The sequence below is a fragment of the Bubalus kerabau genome, chromosome X (assembly GCF_029407905.1).
Source record: "Bubalus kerabau isolate K-KA32 ecotype Philippines breed swamp buffalo chromosome X, PCC_UOA_SB_1v2, whole genome shotgun sequence".
Classification (NCBI taxonomy): Eukaryota; Metazoa; Chordata; class Mammalia; order Artiodactyla; family Bovidae; genus Bubalus; species Bubalus kerabau.
In genome coordinates, this window is record NC_073647.1 from 126,769,264 (window position 1) to 126,794,064 (window position 24,801).

A 24,801-nucleotide genomic window follows, 5' to 3' on the forward strand; every position below is an offset into this window, starting at 1 on the left:
GGTCACTCTTGTTAGCACTTTGTCAATTTTACTGATCTTTTTGAAGGATGAGACCTTTGTTTCATTGATTTTCTTTAATTTTCTGTTTTCAATTTCATTGATTTCTGATGTTTATTATTTCCTTTTTCTGCTTCATTTGGTTTTATGTTGCTTTCTACTTTATAGATCCTTGGAGTGAGAGCTTAGATTATTGATTTGAAATTTTCCCTCTTTTGTCGTGTATGCAATTGAGAACAACTTTTTCAATACATTGCTTTATTTAACATATTTGACATCCCACAGTGCAAGATTCAGAAGCATTTCTAACATATACTTGAAAACTGATTTGGTCTGCCACCCTCAAAGAGTCAGTCTTAAATTTTGAATATTATAATTATCTATAATGTACATTCCTCTCTTCCTCCCTCATGCCTTTCCTCTTTTTTTTCCGCCCCCAACTGGTATCATTGACCTCCTATTATCCTCAATACACTTTTGAAAACTGATATAAACCTAAATAAATAGTAACCAGTCCTTAACATTAAGAACATTAAGTCCTTAACATTACAGTTGATTAGAAAAGTGCATTCATGTAATTAGACCTAAACACAAACAAGACCAAGGGGAAGCTCAAAATATCTTCATAGAGAAGGTAAACTTCAACAAAGCCCAGAAGGATAAGAAAACATACAATACACAGACAAAGGATCAAAGATAAGGAAATTGCAAGCAGAGGCAATAGTATATACATAACAAAATGATAGGCAATGGAAATGAAGCCGTTCACAACTCCTCTTTTGATAGAGTTTGCTCTCCAGCATGTAATTCACATATTAAATACATATCCAGTTTATTTGTTATACATGCAGCAAAGGAGAAAAGTACCATGCAAGGAGAAGATTTATGGTGAACTTTTGAAATAATTTGAGATACAGTGGTAGAAAAGCACATGAGATCACTTCAGTGGAATTCAGAGAGGTATAATGCAATTGACAAATGAAGGCAAGAGCTAATTTGCAAAGTGTATGTTCATCCCTTATCATATTTTCCTCTAGGATATCATATTAGTACTAAGTATCCTTCCAAGACTGGTACTGTAGGGCTGAGCCCATGTGCTGAGCATTCTTCACTTGTATCAATGACTCCATTCCCCAGTGCCACATCCACTTAGCAACATTCTCTGCCTTACACTGTCCTGGGAAGCTCAGCTCTTCATCACCATCACCATGGCCTCCTGCACTCCATCAGCAAATTGTGTGACACCAGGATATCAGAGGGCAGGTGGAAAAGGAGTTTTAGGTATCTATTCTCCACTTTCTGTGTGCCTCACTAAACTCCTGCTGGTGATTGTTTGTGTCTGCTACTATTCTGACAACATTATTCCGTCACTCTGACCCATCAGACCAGGAGGTGGAAACGAGTTTCCACTTTTACTGTTATCTGAATGACTCACCATCTTTTATTTGTTCTCATCAACCTGCTTACACCTCTATCCATGGTTATTTCAACAGATCATTTTCTGCTAATGCTTTTGTTTCTGCCTGTTTCTTGCTAGGACCTTGACTGATACAGTATAAAAGATGGAACCATGACATCTTGGGATTGATCCTCATTACCTGATATCAATGCATTTAATTTCTTTGTACTCATAATAACTTTCCTTTGTTCAGAAATCTTAAAACACCTTCATTAATTTATATGTATTTACCTCCTAAATTGTTTGAGAATCAGTACATGAGTTAGGCATCCATTATTTTTTCAATACAGATAAATAACTTTTACATATACTTGATAGCTCAGTTGGTAAAGAATCCACCTGCAATGCAGGAGACCCCGGTTCTATTCCTGGGTCCGAAAAATCCCCTGGAGAAGGGATAGGCTACTCACTCCAGTATTCTTGGCTTCCCTTATGATTCAGCTGGTAAGGAATCCACCTGCAATGCAGGAGAGCTGGGTTCAATCCCTGGGTTGGGAAGATCCCATGGAGAAGGGAAAGGCTACCCACTCCAGTATTCTGGCCTGGAGAATTCCATGGACTGTATAGTCCATGGGGTTGCAAAGAGTCAGACAGAGTGACTTTCACTTTCAATAAGTAAGTAAATGCCCTTTGTCTTGACTCTAAAGATAGCATCACTGTATAGTACCAATCTCTAAAATCAAATCATGTTGCAAGTGTCATAGAGTTCATGGCCTAAGGAAATAGCAGTTAAGATATGCTTTGAGTTTTCCGAGTTTTAACTCTTTTTTGTCCATTTGAAAAAGTCTGAATATTTAGGAATGAATTCATAAGGCTCCAGATATCCATTTAGAGTCTTAATGGGAATTAAGATATTGTCAAATCAGTATAAATTGCACACACGCAGAGAGAGAAGTAATCTCAGGTATCAACATAGATTGAGTGGGAAACCTGGATTTCCCTACCTAGTAGTAACAAGAGAGCAATCCCCTTTCCACGCTCCTCCAAAGCATTGCCAGGAAAGGCTAGCCAAAACTGAAGGTTTAAATAAGATCCAGAGTCTGACATCATAATGCCCTTAATTTCCAAGCTTCCATTTAAAAGCATTCATCAAACCATGAAAAAGGCAAATCTCAACTTGAATGAAAAAAGACAACAGTCACCTATGCTGAAATGACATAGGTGATAGGATTATTTGCCAAGGGTATTAAAACAGCCATTATTTTTTTAAATGGTTCAATAAGCAATTATAAACTTGCTTGCAACAAATAAAAACTAGAAAGTCTCAGCAAGAAATGGAAGACATATAGAACCAAATGAAATTTTAGGACTGAAAAGTAATCAAAATAAAATTAAATTGATGGTGTCAGTAGCAGATTGGAAGAGACAGAGGGCAAAATCTGTGAACAGGAAGACAGAACAAATAGTAATTACCTAGTACGAACAAGAAAGAATATAGACTGACAAAAAAAAATGAACAGATCCTCAGTGACCTTTCGGGGTTATAATAAAAGATCTATGATGCATGTCACTAGAGTCTTGAAAGGAGAGAAAAAAGAAAGTGTTGCTGAACAATAGCTTGAAAAAATAATGACTTAAAAATAGCCTAATTTGGCAAAAGACAAACCCCTACAGATTCAAGAAGCTGAGAGACCTAGAGATCTATGCCTACACCCATCATAGTCAAACTTCTGAAAAGTAATGATAAAGGGGGAAAAAAAACACCTTGAAAGCAGTGAAAGATAAAGGACACTTTATCTATAGGCAAAAAGAAATGAAATGACAGAATTTCTTATGAGAAGCCATAGAATCCAAAAGGAAATGACATGACATATTTCATGCTATTAAAGAAAACTGTCAGTGTCCAGAAAATAGAAGAAGAGGCACATTTTCTGAGGCAAGAAAAAATCTGAATTCAAAACCAGACAAACAGGGTACAATAAGAAAAAAAAGACTACAGACCAATGTCCTTCGTGGATATAGAGACAAAAATTCTTAACAAAATTTGGTATATCATAATAACTAGCTAAAAAAGAATGATAGCATGATTTTATCAATTGACACAGAGAAAGAAAAGTTAGACAAAATTCCACACCCACTCATGATTTAAAAAATAAAACCTTAGAAAACTAGAAATATAGTATTTCAGCTTGATACAGCACATCTACAAAAATTCTATCAGTTCAGTTCAGTTGCTCAGTCGTGTCTGACTCTTTGCGACCCCATGAATCGCAGCACGCCAGGCCTCCCTGTCCATCACCAACTCCCGGAGTTCACTCAGACTCACGTCCATCAAGTCAGTGATGCCATCCAGCCATCTCATCCTCTGTCATCCCCTTCTCCTCCTGCCCCCAATCCCTCCCAGCATCAGAGTCTTCCAATGAGTCAACTCTTCACATGACGTGGCCAAAGTACTGGAGTTTCAGCTTTAGCATCATTCCTTCCAAAGAAATCCCAGGGCTGATCTCCTTTAGGATGGACTGGTTGGATCTCCTTGCAGTCAAAGGGACTCTCAAGAGTCTTCTCCAACACCACGGTTCAAAAGCATCAATTCTTCGGCACTCAGCCTTCTTCACAGTCCAACTCTCACATCCATACATGACCACAGGAAAAACCATAGCCTTGACTAGATGGACCTTTGTTGGCAAAGTAATGTCTCTGCTTTTGAATATGCTATCTAGGTTGGTCATAACTTTCCTTCCAAGGACTAAGCGTCTTTTAATTTCATGGCTGCAGTCACCATCTGCAGTGATTTTGGAGCCCAAAAAATAAAGTCTGACACTGTGTCCACTGTTTCCCCATCCATTTCCCATGAAGTGATGGGACCAGATGCCATGATCTTTGTTTTCTGAATGTTGAGCTTTAAGCCAACATTTTCACTCTCCACTTTCACTTTCATCAAGAGGCTTTTTAGTTCCTCTTCACTTTCTGCCATAAGGGTGGTGTCATCTGCATATCTGAGGTTATTGATATTTCTCCTGGCAATCTTGGTTTCAGCTTGTGCTTCTTCCAGCCCAGAGTCTCTCATGATGTACTCTGCATAGAAGTTGAATAAGCAGGGTGACAATATACAGCCTTGACGTACTCCTTTTCCTATTTGGAACCAGTCTGTTGTTCCATGTCCAGTTCTAACTGTTGCTTCCTGACCTGCATATAGGTTTCTCAAGAGGCAGGTCAGGTTGTCTGGTATCCCCATCTCTTTCAGAATTTTCCACAGTTTCTTGTGATCCACACAGTCAAAGGCTTTGGCATAGTCAATAAAGCAGAAATAGATGTTTTTCTGAAACTCTCTTGCTTTTTTGATGATCCAGCGGATGTTGGCAATTTGATCTCTGGTTCCTTTGCCTTTTCTAAAACCAGCTTAAACATCTGGAAGTTCACGGTTCACATATTGCTGAAGCCTGGCTTGGAGAATTTTGAGCATTACTTTAGTAGCATGTGAGATGACAAAAATTCTATAGCCAACATCATAATAATGGTGAAAGATTTTAAAGCTTTTTTTTTAGCACGATCAAGGCAAAGATACATGCTTTCATTCCTGCTACTTTTGTAGTAGTGGAAATTCTAGCCAGCACAAAAATGCTAACAAGTATATAGAAAAGCTTAAAAAACCAGGATGGAAGAGTTAAAAGTGTCCCTATTTGCAGATGCTATGATAGGCTATGTAAAACATCCCAGGGATTCTACAAAATTGCTCATAGAACTAAGTAGTCCAGCAAGATCTCAAGATACAAGATCAACGTACAAAATCAATTATATTTCTATATACAAGAAGTGAAATATTATAAATCAAAATTTAAAATTTAACATCTTAACTCCAAAAAGAGGGTATACTTATGAACATAACAAACATATACAGGACCTATATGCTGTAAACTTAAAAAAAAAAAAAAAACTAAAATAAAACAAAGACCTAAAGGGTATAAACACTGTGTTCACGGACTAAGGACTATAATAGAGTAACTGTCATTTTACCTGCAGTTAATCTATAGTTCTAATGCAATTCCTATCAAAATACCAGCAAGCTTTTGTGTACATATGAACAAGCACCAAATTGTCTGAATCACATCTGCCTTCTTTTTTGCTGGCCTCAGTGCCAATAAATTTCCCATAACCAACACATTTCTCCATTGGCTTTATTTAACAATAAGATTTTTTTAAAAATCATCTATGAATATATGCCATTATAGAATATATAACATTTCAACCAATATAGATCATTGTGGAGAAGGGAAATAGCCTAGAAATGTTTTTTTCCCAAGTCAATAAATTTGTGAACTTTGTATAAAAATCTTAGTTATCATACCTGTTTATTCCCAGCTTGTTTATCCTTTGAAGCTCTATTAGTCATAGTGCTTAAAATTATCTTAGATAATCACATAAGTGGGGGAAATGATTCAGACCCCTAACAATTAATATAAAATGCTGCCATTAAGGTTTTCAATTTCTTGAGAATTCACTCCTTGTTACTTTTAAGTTTACCCTAATCAGCTCTTTCTAAATAATAGTCCACCCATGTTATGATAGAGGGATTACTGGTTAGTATTCAAATGTAAGCAAGAACCAGTCTTCATTTTACAACATGTGTCTTAAAAGTATAGGCTAAGAATCTACTGTATAGCAGATGGACCTCTTCTCAACACTATGTAATGTCCTTAATGGGAAAATAATCTTAAAATAAATGGATATATGTATATGTATAACTGATTCACTTTGCTGTACATCTGGAACTAACATGACATGGTAAATCAACTATTCTCCAATAAAAATTTTAAAAATAAAAATAAACCATATGTGAAACAGATCACCAGTCCAGGTTCAATGCATGAGACAGGGTGCTCAGGGCTGGTGCACTGGAATGACCCAGAGGGATGGGATGGGGAGGGAAGTCGCAAGGGGGTTCAGAATGGGAAACACATGTACACTATGGCTGATTCATGTCAATGTATGACAGAACCACTACACTATTGTAAAGTAATTAGCCTCCAGTTAAATAAATTTATATTTAAAAATTAAACTGTAGACTATAGAAAGTAATTTAAAAACATGCTAATGTAAGCCTTCAATGTAATCAGTGTTGCACTTTTTTCTTTAATTGGAATATAGTTGATTTACAATGCTCTATTAATTTCTGCTGTACACCAAAGTGACTCAGTTATACTAGAGATCTCTTCAAGAAAATCAGAGATACCAAAGGAACATTTCATGCAAAGATGGGCTCGATAAAGGACAGAAATGGTATGGACCTAACATCACTATAGATGGTGACTGCAGCCATGAAATTAAAGATGCTTACTCCTTGGAAGAAAAGTTATGACCAACCTAGATAGCATATTCAAAAGCAGAGACATTACTTTGCCAACAAAGGTTCGTCTAGTCAAGGCTCTGGTTTTTCCTGTGGTCATGTATGGATGTGAGAGTTGGACTGTGAAGAAGGCTGAGCACCGAAGAATTGATGCTTTTGAACTGTGGTGTTGGAGAAGACTCTTGAGAGTCCCTTGGACTGCAAGGAGATCCAACCAGTCCATTCTGAAGGAGATCAGCCCTGGGATTTCTTTGGAAGGAATGATGCTAAAGCTGAAACTCCAGTACTTTGGCCACGTCATGCGAAGAGTTGACTCATTGGAAGACTCTGATGCTGGGAGGGATTGGGGGCAGGAGGAGAAGGGGATGACAGAGGATGAGATGGCTGGATGGTATCACTGACCCTATGGATGTGAGTTTGAGTGAACTCCGGGAGTTGGTGATGGACAGGGAGGCCTGGCGTGCTGTGATTCATGGGGTCACAAAGAGTCAGACACGACTGAGCAACTGATCTGATCTGATCTGAACAGAAGCAGAAGATATTAAGAAGAGATGGCAAGAATACACAGAAGAACTGTACAAAAAAGATCTTCACGACCCAGATAATCATGATGATGTGATCACTCACCTAGAGCCAGACATCCTGGAATGTGAAGTCAAGTGGGCCTTAGAAAGCATCACTATGAACAAAGCTAGTGGAGGTGATGGAATTCCAGTTGAGCTATTCCAAATCCTGAAAGATGATACTGTGAAAGTGCTGCACTCAATATGCCAGCAAATTTGGAAAACTCAGCAGTGGCCACAGAACTGGAAAAGGTCAGTTTTCATTCCAATCCCAAAGAAAGGCAATGCCAAAGAATGCTCAAACTACAGCACAATTGCACTCATCTCACACCTTAGTAAAGTAATGCTCAAAATTCTCCAAGCCAGGCTTCAGCAATATGTGAACTGTGAACTTCCTGATGTTCAAGCTGGTTTTAGAAAAGGCAGAGGAACCAGAGATCAGATTGCCAATATCCGCTGGATCATGGAAAAAGCAAGAAAGTTCCAGAAAAATATCTATTTCTGCTTTATTGACTATGCCAAAGCCTTTGACTGTGTGGATCACAAGAAACTGTGGAAAATTCTGAAAGAGAGGGGAATACCAGACCACCTGACCTGCCTCTTGAGAAATTTGTATGCAGGTCATGAAGCAACAGTTAGAACTGGACATGAAACAACAGACTGGTTCCAAATAGGAAAAGGAGTACGTCAAGGCTGTATATTGTCATCCTGTTTACATAACTTATATGCAGAGTATATCATGAGAAACGCTGGACTGGAAGAAACACAAGCTGGAATCAAGATTGCCGCAAGAAATATCAATAACCTCAGATATGCAGATGACACCACCCTTATGGCAGAAAGTGAAGAGGAACTCAAAAACCTCTTGATGAAAGTGAAAGTGGAGAGTGAAAATGTTGGCTTAAAGCTCAACATTCAGAAAACGAAGATCATGGCATCCAGTCCCATCACTTCATAGGAAATAGATGGGGAAACAGTGGAAACAGTGTCAGACTTTATTTTTCTGGACTCCAAATCACTGCAGATGGTGACTGCAGCCATGAAATTAAAAGACGCTTACTCCTTGGAAGGAAAGTTATGACCAACCTAGATAGCATATTCAAAAGCAGAGACATTACTTTGCCAACAAAGGTTCGTCTAGTCAAGGCTATGGGTTTTCCTTTGGTCATGTATGGATGTGAGAGTTGGACTGTGAAGAAGGCTGAGCAACAAAGAATTAATGCTTTTGAACTGTGGTGTTGGAGAAGACTCTTGAGAGTCCCTTGGACTGCAAGGAGATCAGCCCTGGGATTTCTTTGGAAGGAATGATGCTAAAGCTGAAACTCCAGTACTTTGACCACCTCATGCGAAGAGTTTACTTATTGGAAGACTCTGATGCTGGGAGGGATTGGGGGCAAGAGGAGAAGGGGACGACAGAGGGTGAGATGGCTGGATGGCATCACTGACTCGATGGACGTGAGTCTGAGTGAACTCCGGGAGTTGGTGATGGACAGGGAGGCCTGGTGTGCTGCGATTCATGGGGTCGCAAAGAGTCGGACATGACTCTGAACAACTGATCTGATTTGATCTGATATATATATATATATATATATATATATATATATATATATATATGTCTATACATCTTTTAAAAAATATTTTCTCCCATTATAGTTTATCAGAGGATACTAAGTATAGGTCTCTTACTATGTTGTTTACTCATCCCATAAATAAAAGCTTACATGTGCTAACCCCAACCCAGGCCATTCATCCTCCAACCCCCTACCCCTTGGCAACCATCAGTCTGTTCTCTATTTCTGTGATTCTTTCTCTTTCCTAGACAGGTTCTTTTGTGTCATATTTTAGATTCCACGTTTAAGGGATATCATATCGTATTTGTTTTTCTGACTTACTTTGCTAGTATGATAATCTTTAGTTGCATCCTTGTTGCTGCACATGGCCTTATTTCATTCTTTTTATGGCTGAGTAGTAGTCCATTTATATGTACCACATCTTCTTTACCCATTCATCTTCAGTGGACATTTAGGTTGCTTCTATGTCTTGGCTGTTGTGAATAGAGCTGCTATGAACGTAGAGGTGTATGTAATTTTTTGAATTACAGTTTTGTCTTGATATATGTCCAGAAGTGGATGCTTTGTGCTTTTGATAAAGTAAAGTTCTGTATTTTAATGTGTTTCTTTTTCAAAATAGTACTTTGGGAACCTGTGTTCTTTTCTCTTTTTTTGTGCAATCACATACAATACAGATAGTGATATTAGTATAGACATATGAAAGAAACAATATGATCACAATACAAAGCACTATTAGAAAGCACAGTATGACAAAATCAATTAAAGATGACCTAAATATTGTAAGTATATACTGTGTCAATGGATTATAAGACTCAACATGATAAAAATGGAATTTATCCAAATTGATCTATTTAATGCAACCCTTTTCAAAATTAAAGAAGATATTTTATTGTTAGGTCCATAGAGCTATTTGTCTAAAATCTTTATGTTAAGACACAGGACCTAGAATCTGTAAAGTAATTTTTAAAAAGAATAACGTAGTGGGATAAATAACTCTGTCTAATGCTTAATCATATAGCTGCAGTAATTAAGGCAGTATGGTATTGGAAGATAGATACATCAATAGGACAGAGGCGCAATTGCAGAAGTAGATCCGCACAAATGTGCCCAGGTGGTTTTTGACAAAGGTACAAAAATTATTCAGGGGAAAGATGATTTTTCCACTAATGGCATTGAGGTAATTGGAAATCTGTAAGCAAAAAAAAAAAGAAGAAAAGAAACTTTGCATTGTATACAAAATTGAACTTAAATTTAATTCTAAGGGAATTCCCTTGGCAGTATAGTGGTTAGGACTCTGAACTTCCACTGCCTGTGAGCCCAGTTTCAGTCCCTTACTGGGGAACTAACATCCTGTAAGTGATGCAGAGTGGCTAAAAATCAATCTATAAATAAAATTTTAAAAATAAAATCCATTTAAATGTAAGTATAGAATTATATTACAAAAAGAAAAATTAAGAGAAAATCTTCATGAGTTAAAACTTGATGAAGAATTCTTGAGCAAGATACCAAAATAACCATGCAAGAAAAAATTCAATAAATTGAAAAATTTTTTTTTAATTTAAAACTTTTGCTTTGGGATTACTCTATTAAAAAATTAAAAGATGAGCTACATACTCGGAGAATATATTTGTAAAACACGTATCTAACAAAGGACTCATGTGTAGCGTATATAAAGATTACTGAAAATTCAGCAGTTACAACCAAAGTGTCCAGTTGGAAAATAAGCAAAAGATATGGACAGACATTTCACTGAAAAGTATATTCAGATGGAAAATAAGAACAAGAATAAAAAAATGTTCAGTGTTAGTAACCATTCAGACAATTAAAATTAAGACTGCCAGGATATATCTCTACTTGCTTAAGACAAAAATGTATATATATATACACACACACATATATATGTATATATGACAATACCAAGAAAAATGTGGAGAAACTGGATCACTCACATTGCTGGCAGATATATATAAAATGATACAAACCCTCAAGAGAATATTTTTGTAGTTTCTTTTTAAAAACTAAATATATACATACCATATGACTCAGCAACTTTACTCCTGGGCACTAATCCAGATAAATGAAATATATATAGTTGATTGTTTGGCAGGTTTTTTTGTAGTAACCCAAAACTGGAAATAACCAAAATGGTCTACAGTGAATGAATGCCTGAACAGACTATAATATATCCATGAAATGGAATAGTACACAGTAATAAAAGTAAACAGGTTTTTGATGCAGATAACAACTTGAATGGATCTTTAGGACACTATGCTAAGTGAAAAACGCTAATCTCAGATGGTCACATACTGAATGATTGTTTTTATCTAACATTCTTGAAATGACTAAATTATATTGATGGAGAACAAATTAGTAGGTACCAGGCTACTGGAGATGGTGTTTGGTGTGACTATAAAGGAAGGAAGAAGATTTGTGTGCTGATAGAATGGCTCTGTATTGTGATTGATGTGTGGTTATACAAATCACCACACATAATAAAATGACAGAAATATATAAAGTATATCAGTGTCAATTTCCTGGTTTTGATATGTGTTATAGTTATCTTAAATACAATTGTTGGGGGAAAAATGAGTGAAGAGTTTATGGAACCGCTCTATACTTTCTTTGAAACTTTATGTGAATCTATCATTATTTCAAAATAAAAAGTTAAAATAAGTTTTTGAAAAATTCTGCTTTGCCAGTTATTAACAATGGGAACTTGAGCAAATTCCTTGAGCAGTCATTTTTGTAATGATGTTCCTAAAAGCTGTCCAGTGTAGTTATTGTAGGGACTAAATGAGAGATGTCAGTGACCACTGGAAAGTAATGACAAGGTCTGAACTAGAGTTCACTGTATTTAGGCCAAATTTTATTTCATGTACCTTTCATTTTTTCCAGTTTTATAAAGTGTATCTTATCACCTAGATTATAAAACCTTAAGAGAAGTGTGAGTATTCTACATTAATGTCAAATTTATTACAGGTGCCCAACAAATCCTGATTATTGACTAAGGCTGAAAGACAAGATGTATCTAAGGGCATTCAGATCTATTAGTGTTTGGTACTTTGGATATTGCTTTAGATATTAACCAAGGCAAGTTTTGGAAACATACATTTCAGGGATTTTCAAAACTGGCTGTGAATTAGCTCACCTGTCAAACACAGAGTACTGTGTCCTGCTGCTGCTGCTGTCACTTCAGTCGTGTCCGACTCTGTGCGACCCCATAGACGGCAGCCCACCAGGATTCCCCGTCCCTGGGATTCTCCAGGCAAGAACACTGGAGTGGGTTACCATTTCCTTCTCCAATGCATGAAAGTGAAAAGTGAAAGTGAAGTCACTCAGTCGTGTCCGACCCTCAGGAACCCCATGGACTGCAGCCTTCCAGGCTCCTCCGCCCATGGGATTTTCCAGGCAGGAGTACTGGAGTGGGGTGCCATTGCCTTCTCCGACTGTGTCCTACTCCCAGAGTTTTTTTCATTTTTCAGGTTTCGTGAGTACTTGCATTTCTAAAATGTTCCTACCTGATGTTGATGCTGCTGCTTCATGGACTACACTTTACAAATCCCTGATAAACTGTACATGTACGTTGGCTGAAATGTGGGTTTATATCTACAGGGAACTCATGATACAAGGTGTAAAGGAACTTATACTCTGAGCAGTATTGCATGCCATTGCATAGGACAGGAAATGTAACATGCAGATGTGGATCCATGTAATTCCTAAAACATTTCTCTTAGCATAGTTCATAAAATTGTTTGTTATATACATATTTAGACAACCACACTAAAGAGATGAGCTGACCTATAGAGAAAATTTTAAATCTACTTTGGATGATAGTAATTTAAGTACAGTTACCCACAAATTAAAATCAGGGCTTGTGTTTTATTTCATACAGATTTTATTGAGGAGATTGGTAATATTATGATATTCCAAAATGTAAAATGTATAACTCACTATTAAAGTAAACGTAGTCTGACTCCCATATGTCAGGTTTTTTTTTCCTATTTTTATCTACAATTTATTTCTGTGCCAAGCAATTGAATGCTTGACATAGAAAAATGAGTCTGTCACTTTAACAAATGGTACTATAAAAACACTCAAACAAATAATTTTAGCAGAGATTATTGTAATTGCAGAAGAAATGTCTTTCTCAAATGTGTTACCAGTATTTCCTATAAATATTGGGCTCACCACTTGCATTAAAATTAAAAATAAGAAAGGAGATAAAGAAGCCTTCTCTTAGCAAAAAATAGTTTAGAAACATGTTGAATGGTGTGTTACAGTTGTGTTCATTTAATACAGAAAACTTCTGAGAATCATTACATAGTTGATCATTAACTCAGTGTCTAAGAGGATGTTTTAAATAAATCTAAGCAAGTAAATTGAAGAAAGAGTAATTTGTTAGTGGAAAAAAACTTGTATCATCAGTTACAACAACAATTGAGCATTTTAGGGGGATTTCTTCACTTCATTCTTAAAGTATTCTTTATTTTAGCAGAAGCCTTTCCCATGAGAGCTATACACATTCTGCCTTCAGAGCTCAGCTGCTGCATTCTGCTGTTTCTTCTCTTATTCAGACTGTTGGCATCGATATATGACTTTTGATTGGATCCCCAGGGTAGAAATTAAGTTTGGTAGACAGTGGATATATAACAAATGCATAGATTATTCTGGGCATTTCTTTTTGTTCAGTGGAGTGAAAGTTTTCGTGCTATTGAGAAAGTTTAAAAAAAGGAAAAAAAAGCAAAGGCATTTAAAAGGCTAATCTGGATCAGAATTTTCTGCTCTGATATTCTGGAAATGTGCATAGAGATTTCAGAAAGTCTTGTTACAGTTGTGTACCAAAGAGTTTTTATGTTAAGAAGCCTTTGAGAGCAAATACTATATCCCCTGGGCTATTATGGTTTAGATATTAATGAGAACACAGTTGAACACTATTTGAATTCACAGGACTTGCCATGCTGGAAGCACAACCTTATATGTAGTGGCCATGGGCAGTCCTATTATGGGAAACCAACTTGAGAGAAAAGGCGGGTCACTTGCTTCTGCGCAGGTCCTGGAATTCAAAATATCCAGGGGCCTCTACAGAATCCTGGCATCAGTTACTATGTTGACTCACTCAGTGTTGGGATCACTCACTTTCCCCTTACAGGACTCAGATCTTGGAGGCAATTAGCTTCAGAGAATACGAATAGAAAAAAACAAAAACAAAAACAAAAAAAAACTGAAGTCTTATTTTTTAAAGGCTGCTGAAGTTGATTGGTTTCTCATCATTCCTAAACCTACTGAAGCAATAAAGTTGAGAGAAAATTTACCAAGATTTTTATCGCTGCCTTGATATATACTTTTCTTTTTTCCAAATGCTTTGGTGGGAAGAAGTAGAGGACTGTTGTAAGTACAAAGTAACTAAAAATATTTTTTACTGCGGCATAACTTTTAGTTTGTGGCAAGCTCACTGATTAGGCAGATTGATTTAAACTTATTATAGTGGATTGTGATTAAGCATAAATGTTATATATATATATATATTACACATATATATGTGCAGGTGTACATGTTTCTCACTGGGAAAACTTTTCAATATAAATGACTTAGCATTTAAGCTTTTTCTTTTGCAAAAAACACATCTTTCTTATTTAAGAAACTACTCCAGTAATAGAATATGCATAACTGGCTTGGAGTATTTGTAACAATTTAAATTGCTGTTAAATAGTTTGTGTATATGAGTTATTATCATGATTATTTGATATTTTGTATTCAGTAATAGTTACATGTGGAGTACTGAACTGACATATATTCTCAATGAACTAATTGCTCTATGGGAATGACATGTGGATGCCTCAAGGTTAGAAAAGTTTTATGTGGCTTATTATGGGGGGAAGATAAAGAATAGAATGCTTTGTGATGGATAAATGGAGGTTGAGAAAAGTATTGATAAATATTTAATTTAAAAGTTCCCTTCTCATACTACATTTAGTATTTAGAATGTTCTTTTCTGTAGCATATCATTAAAAATTATTTCAAATGATGATATGATCTCTGCTATCAAATTACCAGGTACTTTTATTAAGAAAACAACAGAAAAACACGAGGGGCTTCTAATCATAATTTGCATTTAAGTCACAGTGTTGCTTCATGTCTATGATGACCTAACTTTTCAGTAAAACGTTTTAGTTTGACTTTTTTATATAAACTCCAACTTTTTTGTATAAGAAAGTAAAAATGATTAATAAAACATGTAAAAACTGACCATGTCACAACAGTAAAAATAATATATACAAATAATATATGAGGAGTACAATGTGTCCCAAAGAGGTGGATGAAGATTATCTCTTTTCTTACCTGCCTTTGACTTGTGGATTATAGTCATTCCCTGAAATAGATATGAGGGTCTATAATTAAGAATGAAAGAAGTGAAATCTCTCTAAATAAGTAACTATTCAAAACTTCTGGGAAAAGAGTCACAAGAGAAGTTTCACCTCTGAGAAAAAATTGTGGAAAGAAATCAACAGTGTGCATGTATTGATTTACAAAAGATGATACTGGATTTTGTAGTAAAACATTTTTATATAATTTCCTTTATAAATTTCTTTGACGGATATAAGAATTGATTTCTGATTGAAAAGCCATTTAATTTACAGATATTACAAAAATATAAAGCATATGTTTGTTCTTTTTAATACACACATACTCATCACTTGATCAATTGATATAGCTATAAAATTAAAACCATAAACCAGTATATAGAGCAATTTAGGGAGAGCAGCAGAATTTTAATTTTGACATGGAACAAGATAAACAAGCCATCTGCTTTGTCATAGATATTCGAATGACTTTTTAAATTCTTAATCAGAATTTTAAGAAAGCTAACCTTTTTGGACAAGCCCTGTAGGACTTGATTATAGTACATGATCAGGTAATACTTAGGCTAAATGGCAATGAATTTCTTAAGAGAAAATGAAGATATTCACAAAGTTACATTATACATTAACTTTTATTAACTGACAACATACTACTCTTTGAATGTATTGACATTTGAATCCAGTTTTTTAAATTGCATTGGTTTGAAAAACTTGAGTACACTTGGTTGGGTTTTAACCAAAATAGTTACCAATTAATAGAGAATAGCACTGTATTAACATAAGTCTTGCTTACTTTTAGAATTACTTAAATATTGTTTTGCAAAGAATCAAATAATTGATTGCAAATTATATATTTCTTTAGAATTTTTTAAATGATGCAAATTTTCTTAAAGTCTAATAATATCATCTTTTAGAATTTCATTTGCAGAGTGTTTTAAGGTCATCTTAACTATGAAAAAGAGATTGCTGATCTAAATAAATAATATACTTCTTAATAAGAAGCCCTCTGTGTCTCTTATGTGGCATAGCAGTATGGAAAATACAGTAGAAAATATCATTATAATTGTTACTCTAAACTTAAAGACCAAAAAATGTTCTGTGCAAATTTGTTATTTAAGGAAGAGAGGTATTGGTTGATACTACTCCAGCTAGACAGTACTGAAATATAAATTCATAATTTGGACAGAGATATTAATACAGCTTCCTCTTTAGTCCTAAAGTATACATTTGAAATCTGTAGGCCAAGTCATTTGCTACATGTGAAACAAATTGTAAAGTTCTTAACCACTTGGGTGGTTTAATAAAAGAGATTAAAATCTTTGTTCTCTGAAAAAGTCAAGATTTTTTAATTCTATTTTATTATCTTTCATCATGGTTTTATCACAAAAATAAAACAAAGTGATTTCCCAAACTTTCCTTACCCTTCCACTTTCTGCTGTAATATTTCCCTAACTTATTAAAAATGATTTATCATATTTTTTATTAAACCATTCTTTCTTGCACTGCAAATGCAAGAAACATGATATTTTCGTGTGACTCTGTATCTTTATATAAACACACATGCACATTTAAATCACAGAGTACTGAGTTACCTAAGAGAGACCTTGGAAATTCATTGGAAATTAATTTTTCTATAAAGATAATTTTCTTTCTTTAAACTCGTTTTTAAGTATTGTTAATTTACAATACTCTGTTAAGTTCAGTTATACAGCAAAGTGATTGAGTTATATATATATATATATATTCCAAATTTTCTGTTTATATGTTTTATTTTCTATTTAAATAGACCTCATTTGAATAGATACTGACAAGAGTAATGACAAAACATCACAAACCATAAAGGAAGAAGCAGACGTAGGTTTTATGGGGCCTGAGCTTGAACAATTGAAGGAAGGGGACTCCTTTTGGAAAACTAATACAAAATTATGAATACAAAATCAGGTAGGACTTGGGAGGAGCCAATATAAGTGAAGCACTTGCAGACTTAAGCTTTGAACATTTCATTGGAAATCATCTCTGTATGAGGAGATTTGTTGCGGTTCAATCTCTTTTACCCCTTCCCTTTTAAAAGAAAATTGATGCTAGTTATATTTCTTTAAAGTATGTATTATTTCTCAAAGACAGGCTTTTACTTAATGCAGATTAGAGAGTTAAAGGAGTTTATAATTGTAGGAATTTGACATTTCTGCCTTTCATTCTGAAAAGATACATTGATTAAAGTGATGTCAAACTCAGTTAATGGAGGCGGTGCAGTTATTTCAGATATACAGAGTATGTAGTTTGAAGGCAAGCCAAATCACAGTGAGAAGGAATAATGATGACCTTGGTTTATTTTTATACAGCACATTCAGGGTGTGATTGGATTCAGAGGGAGGCCACAGTTTTCTTTCTCACAAAGTCCTGCCATAGTCCTATGAGATTTGTGTTCTGTTATCAAGGCAGTTGGTTCATATAGGAACATTTTGTTGGGAAAGATATAGGCTGTGGTATGGGATATGAGAAGACTTTTTTTTTTTTAATTAAATGCAGCCAAGTACCATAGCATAATTTCATGAAACTTTTTTCTTTGGCAGTATGGTCCATGGAGCAGACCGATCTTCAAAACTCAAACAAGCAAAAAAATAAACACCTTGTGGTCTTCATCTTTTTCCTCATTTAAAAACGTCCATTCATTAAAAGTCCTTGGAATTTCATGCTGTACAATATTGACAGAGGAATACTCATACTGTATTTGGAGTTCTGAAGTTTAATTTTAATACAGATATGAAAAATAGGTTGGCAGTGCTGTGTGTGTGTGTGTGTGTGTGTGTGATCAGTTGCTGAATCTTGATTGACTACTTTGAGACCCCCTGGATTGTAGCACACCAGGCTCCTCTGTCCACGGAATTTTCCAGGCAAGAATACTACAGTGGGTTGACTTTCCTTCTCCAGGGGATCTTCCCAATCCAGGGATTGAACCCGCATTGCATCTCCTGCATTGACAAGTGGATTCTTTGCCACTGAGCCACCTGGGAAGCCCAGGCAGTACTAAAGTATAGTTTATTATTTTGCCATTTTGGAAGGGGTTTGTCTACTTCTGTCACATGTATAATTGTCCTAACATCTTTATATTTGTAAAATATCAAGCTTCCTCTAATTAATATTGTAAGTGAAAATGTCTTTCAGAGATTCTGATAGCCTCTCTTGAAAGGGAGAGTAACCCTGCTTTTTGTGAGTCACTCATATGCAAATGATAGTTTGAAGAGTAGCAGCTAAGATGATTTGGTTTGCTTTTTTCCAAAAATTAGGGTATTAAAAGCTTATTTTCCCATGTATTCAATATTACAGCATATTAGAGTTTTGCTAGTGCCTTTTTAAACCAGATGGCTCCTCCAGAAATTCTGAAATGCTTTAACTCCAAGGGACATGCCCTTTTTCTTTCCCCATTCAAGATTACTGCTCTGCCCTGAATATGGCCACAAAACCAAAAGCCGTGGCTCCAGTGGTTTAGGAGAATCTTAAATGTCTCAGCCACAATTCTGACAAGCTGCAGGCAAATGAGGGTGAAGAAAGGGAATGGCCCTGCTCATTCATGCTTAGAAGAGTCCCAGTCTTGTGACCACACGGAATCCCCCACATGCCCATTAACAAAAGCCGAGGTCAATGCCCTCGCTCCCAGAGCTGGAGTCTTCCATTCAGGCTACCATTTTAAGAAAAAATTTTCATCCAGCTCTGTGCTCAGTCCTTATGTTCTGATATTCATTCACAAGACCTCAGAATTTTGATAGGCGAAAGAAGACACAGAGCAATTTTCTGGGGCCCTACAGTCCCGAGAGGTGACTTTGCATAGTCTGTAATGATATTCAGCCCAGAGAAAACAAGTGTTCTCAGCAATCTGGATTGACTTTGGAAATCAGTTTCTCCCCAGTCTCCTTATTATCTTTTCCCTTCTGCTTCAGTGCCTTACTTTTGGTTTGTCATTATTCACCCCATTCTTCACCAAAGAAAGGTGGGGAGAATTAACAATTATCCTTTAACTGGAAAGGAACTGTCATTTTGATGCTATGCTGGTAAAATGTTGATGCTGTTGTTGTTTTGGGTATGGATAAATGAATCTTCCAGAACTGGTAATTCAGTATTTTGATTCCATATAATTTTAAGCCACTGGTTTTCCATAAATTTTAAATGTTAGAAAAATGGTTTCCTATATATTAATTTTTAAAGCTGAAATGTATCTAAGGCTACTTTAACATATTTAGAATCTGAGGAAGAATGTTGCCTCTATTTTTATTTTATTATTTATTTTTAAGAGAAAACTGGGTTGCTTTAATGAACAGAAGGAATATTAAAGTGCATAGTATGGAAGCCAATGCTTATCCATGTGATAAAGTCAGAATGTAGGTAGCTGAATGAGTTTTATACAGTTAACAGAATTTTAAAGAAACTTTAAAAAATGCTTACATTGTTACATTCTTAGTTTACACTTAATAAATATTTAATAAATATATTTAGTAAATTCAACCCATTCACAGGCATTACAGCAATGAGGGATTTATATATGCCAAAATAATATACAGGTTTTTGCCAGTTTATCTTCAACTTTTAGCTGTTCTTTATCTCTAAGCTTATGAAATAATTGATGTTTTAAAAAGGCCAGGATTCATTGAGCACAATTAGCACTATCATGTCTCATTATGCCCAATTATGGGCAAATAAAGGAGTTAACCTTTCAATGTTTTCACCCTCTTCTTGGCTTTTGCTTTGTTTTGTTTTAAATTGCTCTCCCTCCTCCCACTCTGCTTTTCGCGAAGACTGTCATGGAATCAGGACTATAAAAGGGCATAAACATCGGTGGCTTTTTGCTCATTCTTGGCACCCATCTTTATTTGCACACAACTTGTCTGCTCCTTTATCAGATTACAGCAGCAATAGTACCTTAGCCCGGGCTAAGTGCTGACTTAAAGGGCACAGGAGTCAGCACACTCTTACAAGTGCAGATATTAGCCTTGGAAACTGTGTGAGGTCAAACTAAAGACACAAGAAAGAAAAAAAAAAATCAGAGTCAGAACTGCGCAAGTATTTTCATCAAAGGCAAGCTGAGTAATTCCTTTATATATAGATGCTCATGAAGGCAATATTAGAAATAGATTGCTGACTAAGCAGGCAAAATGTTTCCAAAATAGTTGAGAGACAGATAAAATTATGTATGAAAGTGGTGAACCTCAGTGGCTCTCATATATTGGAAAATAACTAGGAAGGAAAAGGGAAAACTAGACTCTAAAGAATGTAACTAGATACAAGCAGTGTTGGCATGTAGGTGGTTAACTGAAAGAGCTTACTGGAAGCTCAGACAGCTGGGGAATCCTGATTTAGTAGAGCCTGAAGGGCAGGTCAGGAGCCTTGTGAACAGCTGCTGAAGAGCTAGAGAATTCCTCTGGATTAGGTGTACATACCCTGTCTCTAATGGGCTATGTCAGAGAGCACCAAGTGTTATCACTGAGTTTACTTCACTCAAGCCTATGGACTTTGCAGTGTTTTCCTTTAAATGTCTAGAAATAGAGTGGCTCTCTAAATAAATCCAGAAATAAAAGTATCAGAGGAAGTGGCTCCTTAAAGTTTGTATTGTGTGGGTTTCGGTGACCAGTGTTTGAAGAAGGAACCATTTGTTATTCATGCATTTGGTCATGTAACTAGGATATGTTGAGCACCTACTTGTGCCAGGTACCGTGCCATGTTCTGGAGATAATGTTCTAAATAAGTGCACTCACTGGGATTAGAATTTAGGAGAGGAAATATATATATATATCGAAGAAGGCAATGGCACCCCACTACAGTACTCTTGCCTGGAAAATCCCATGGATGGAGGAGCCTGGCAGGCTGCAATCCATGGAGTCGCGAAGGGTCGGACACGACTGAGCGACTTCACTTTCACTTTGCACTTTCATGCATTGGAGAAGGAAATGACAACCCACTCCAGTGTTCTTGCCTGGAGAATCCCAGGGACGGGGCAGCCTGGTGGGTTGCCATCTATGGGGTCGCACAGAGTTGGACACGACTGAAGTGACTTAGCAGTGTGTGTATGTGTGTGTGTATATATATATATATATAATGTTCAGGCACTATTTACATTGCATTTGGGGACTGCAATTTAAATTTCATTGTAAGGACTACAAAATAATGCAACCTTGTTAGAAAAATGTATACTAGTGAGACCTAGACTTGTATTAGAAATTGGGGAAAGGATTCCTAACAAATCAGCATTCAAAGTATGGCAGTGCAGAATGGAGTTGGCTCATAGTTGTCCAAGGGAAAAAGAGGGAAATGTTACATTCAGAGGGATCAACAGATGTGAAGGTGTAACATGCTATGACGAAAGAACTAAACGACGGTCAGCTTTCCTAGACTTTCATAAGTGGGGCAGTTTAAATAAGCATGCAGTTGATACAGTGGCCTGGGATCCAATCATTCAGTGCCTGAGAGCTCATGGCAATGATTTTTTTTTTTTTTTTTTGTATAGTAAAATCAATGATTAGCTTTTAAGGGTTTCTGTTAAGGAGGTGAAATGAGTATGTTTGTGTTATTTTTGCTTTTTTTTTTTTTAAGAATAGTATTCTGTTTTGTGAAAAAGAGATTAGAAGGTGTTAAGAGTAGATGAGGAGCTATCAGTCTGAAGCTCTCAATCTGGTAGTTTCTCCAGGGACAAAAGAAGATGATGTTAACTAGAATGGTAACATTAGAGTTGAAAGAAGTGGATTGATTTAAGATTTACCTAGGAGATGGAGTCAATAGGAATTAGTATTGAGTTGGATGTGGTACTTTCTATGGCATGTAGAATTGGGTGGATAATAGTACCATTTAGAAGGAGAAGACTTGAAGGGAGCTAGAATAATGGGAAGAATTGGGGGTGTAGAATAAGTTTTTAATGGAGAGCATGGGTGCTGGGAACCTGGGGATGTGAAGCCTACTTCTTTATTGGGGACTTAATGTCTCCTGTTGTTCAGTTACGAAGTTGTGTCTCTTTGCAACCCCATGGACTGCAGCACGCCAGGCTTCCCTGTCTTTCACTATCTCCCAGAATTTACTCAAACTCATGTCCATTGAGTCAGTGATGCCATCAAATGATCACATCCTCTGTCGCCCCTTCTCTTCCTGCCCATAATCTTTCCCAGCATCCAGGTCTTTTCCAATGAGTTGACTCTTCACATCGGTGGCCAAAGTATTGGAGCTTCAGCTGCAGCATCAGTCCTTCCAATAAATATTCAGGGTTGATTTCCTTTTGGATTGATTGGCTTGATCTCTTTACTGTCCAAGGGACTCCCAAGAGACTTCTCCAGAATCATAGTTCAAAAGCATCAATTCTTTGGTATTCAACCTTCTTTATGTTCCACCTCTCATATCTGTACATGAGTACTGGAAAAACTATAATTTTGTCTATATGGACCTTTGCCAGCAAAGTGATGTTTCTGCTTTTTAATATGCTGTCTAGATTTGTCATAGCTTTCCTTCCAAGGAGCAAGTATCTTTTAATTTTATGGCTGTGCTCACTATCCGCAGTGCCCAGAAAAATAAAATCTGACACTGTTTCCACTTTTTCCCCATCTATTTGCAATGAAGTGATGGGACCAGATGCCACGATCTTCGTTTTTTGAATGTTGAGTTTTAAGCCAGCTTTTTCGTTCTCCTCTTTCACCCTCATCAAGAGGCTCTTTAATTCCTCTTTACTTTCTGCCATTAGAGTGGTATTATCTGCATATCTGAGGTTGTTGATATTTTTCCTGGCAGTCTTGGTTCCAGCTCGTGTTTCATCCAGCCTGGCATTTCCCATGATGCATATAAGTTAAATAGGCTGGGTGACAAAATACAGCCTTGACTTACTCCTTTCCCAATTTGGAAGCAGTCTGTTCTAACTGTTCTAACGTCTGGTTCTAACTGTTACTACTTGACCTGCATAGAGATTTCTTAGGAGGCAGGTAAGGTGGCCTGGTATTGCCATCTCTTTAAGAATTTTCTACAGTTTGTTGTTATCCACACAGTCAAAGGCTTTAGCATAGTCAATGAAGCAGAAGTAGATGTTTTTCTGGACTTCCCTTGCTTTATCTGTGATCCACTGTATCTTGACAATTTGATCTCTGGTTCCTCTGCCTTTTCCAAATCCAGTTTGTACATCTGGAAGTTCTCGATTCATATACTGCTGAAGCCTAGCTCGAAGGATTTTGAGCACTACTTTGCTAGCATGTGAAATGAGCACATTTGTGTGGTAGTTTGAACATTCTTTGGAATTGCTCTGCTTTGGGATTAGAATGAAAGCTGATCTTTCTGGTCCTGTGAGCACTGCTGAGTTTTCCAAATTTGCTGATGTACTGAGTACAGCACTTTAACAGCATCATCTATTAGGATTTGAAATAGCTCAGCTGGAATTCCATCACCTCCACTAACTTTGTTCACAGTAAAGCTTTCTAAGGCCCATTTAACTTCACACTCCAGAATCTCTGGCTCTAGGTGAGTGAACAGCAACATGGCTATCCAGGTCTTTAAGGACTTTTTTGTGTAGGTCTTTGGTGTATTCTTGCCACCTCTTCTTAACATCTTGTGCTTCTATTAGGTCCTTGCCGTTTTCTGTCCTTTATTGTGCCCATCCTTGCATGAAACATTCCCTTGGTATCTCCAATTTCCTGAAGAGTTGTCTAGTCTTTCTCGTTCTACTGTTTTCCTCTATTTCTTTGCATTGTTCACTTAGGAAGGCTTTATTATCTCTCCTTGCTATTCTCTAAACTCTGCATTCAGCTGGGTATATCTTTCCCTTTCTCCTTTGCCTTTTGCTTCTCTTCTTTTCTCAGCTATTTGTAAGGTCTCCTTAGACAACCATTTTACCTTCTTGCATTTCTTTATCTTTGGGATGGTTTTGGTCACCACCTCCTATACCGTGTTACTAACCTCTGTCTATAGTTCTTCAGGCCCTCTGTCTACCAAACCTAATCCCTTGAATCTATTCATCACCTCTGCTGTATAATCATTAGGAATTTGATTTAATGTCCTTAATGAGCATAGATCAGAGAAGGCAATGGCACCCCACTCCAGTACTCTTGCCTGGAAAATCCCATGGAAGGAGGAGCCTGGTGGGCTGCAGTCCATGGGGTTGCTAAGAGTTGGACATGACTGAGTGACTTCCCTTTCACTTTTCACTTTCATGCATTGGAGAAGAAAATGGCAACCCACTCCAGTGTTCTTGCCTGTAGAATCCCAGGGATGGCAGAGCCTGGTGGGCTTCCATCTATGGGGTCGCACAGAATTGGACATGACTGAAGTGACTTAGCAGCAGCAGCAATGAGCATAGATGAGACTAGCTACAAAGGTCATATAGAGTGTAAAGAGAAGGAAGTCAGGAATTCAGAAAGGGAGACAAAAACACTTCAGAAAATCATCTAAGAGGTATCTAGAATGAATGTTGAAATCCTAAGGGAAATAATATGTCTGTAAGGAGGAATGTGCCTTTCCTTCTCCAATTTAATGACTTTGTCAACGTGAAACTCACTCACAGCACCAGGTGTCTTGGTTTCCACAGACTCTACCATCTAGTTACCCCTAATTT

The 24,801-nt window shown here is 36.6% G+C and overlaps 1 protein-coding gene across 5 annotated transcripts in view; it reads left to right on the top strand.

Annotated features, from left to right (window-relative positions):
• Window positions 1-24,801, top strand: part of DMD (dystrophin) — a 2,389,494-nt gene that overhangs the window by 114,927 nt on the left and 2,249,766 nt on the right. For 2 of the 5 annotated variants that reach the window (XM_055564495.1, XM_055564498.1), the window contains exon 1: window positions 13,167-14,262. The exons of 1 other annotated variant lie outside the window; for it this stretch is intronic. In XM_055564495.1, the coding sequence (XP_055420470.1) occupies window positions 14,232-14,262 (31 nt within the window). In that variant the 5' untranslated portion in view covers window positions 13,167-14,231. Of the gene's footprint in view, window positions 1-13,166; window positions 14,263-24,801 lie in introns of those variants that run through there. 2 more of the 5 variants (XM_055564497.1, XM_055564499.1) reach the window with 2 other exon arrangements.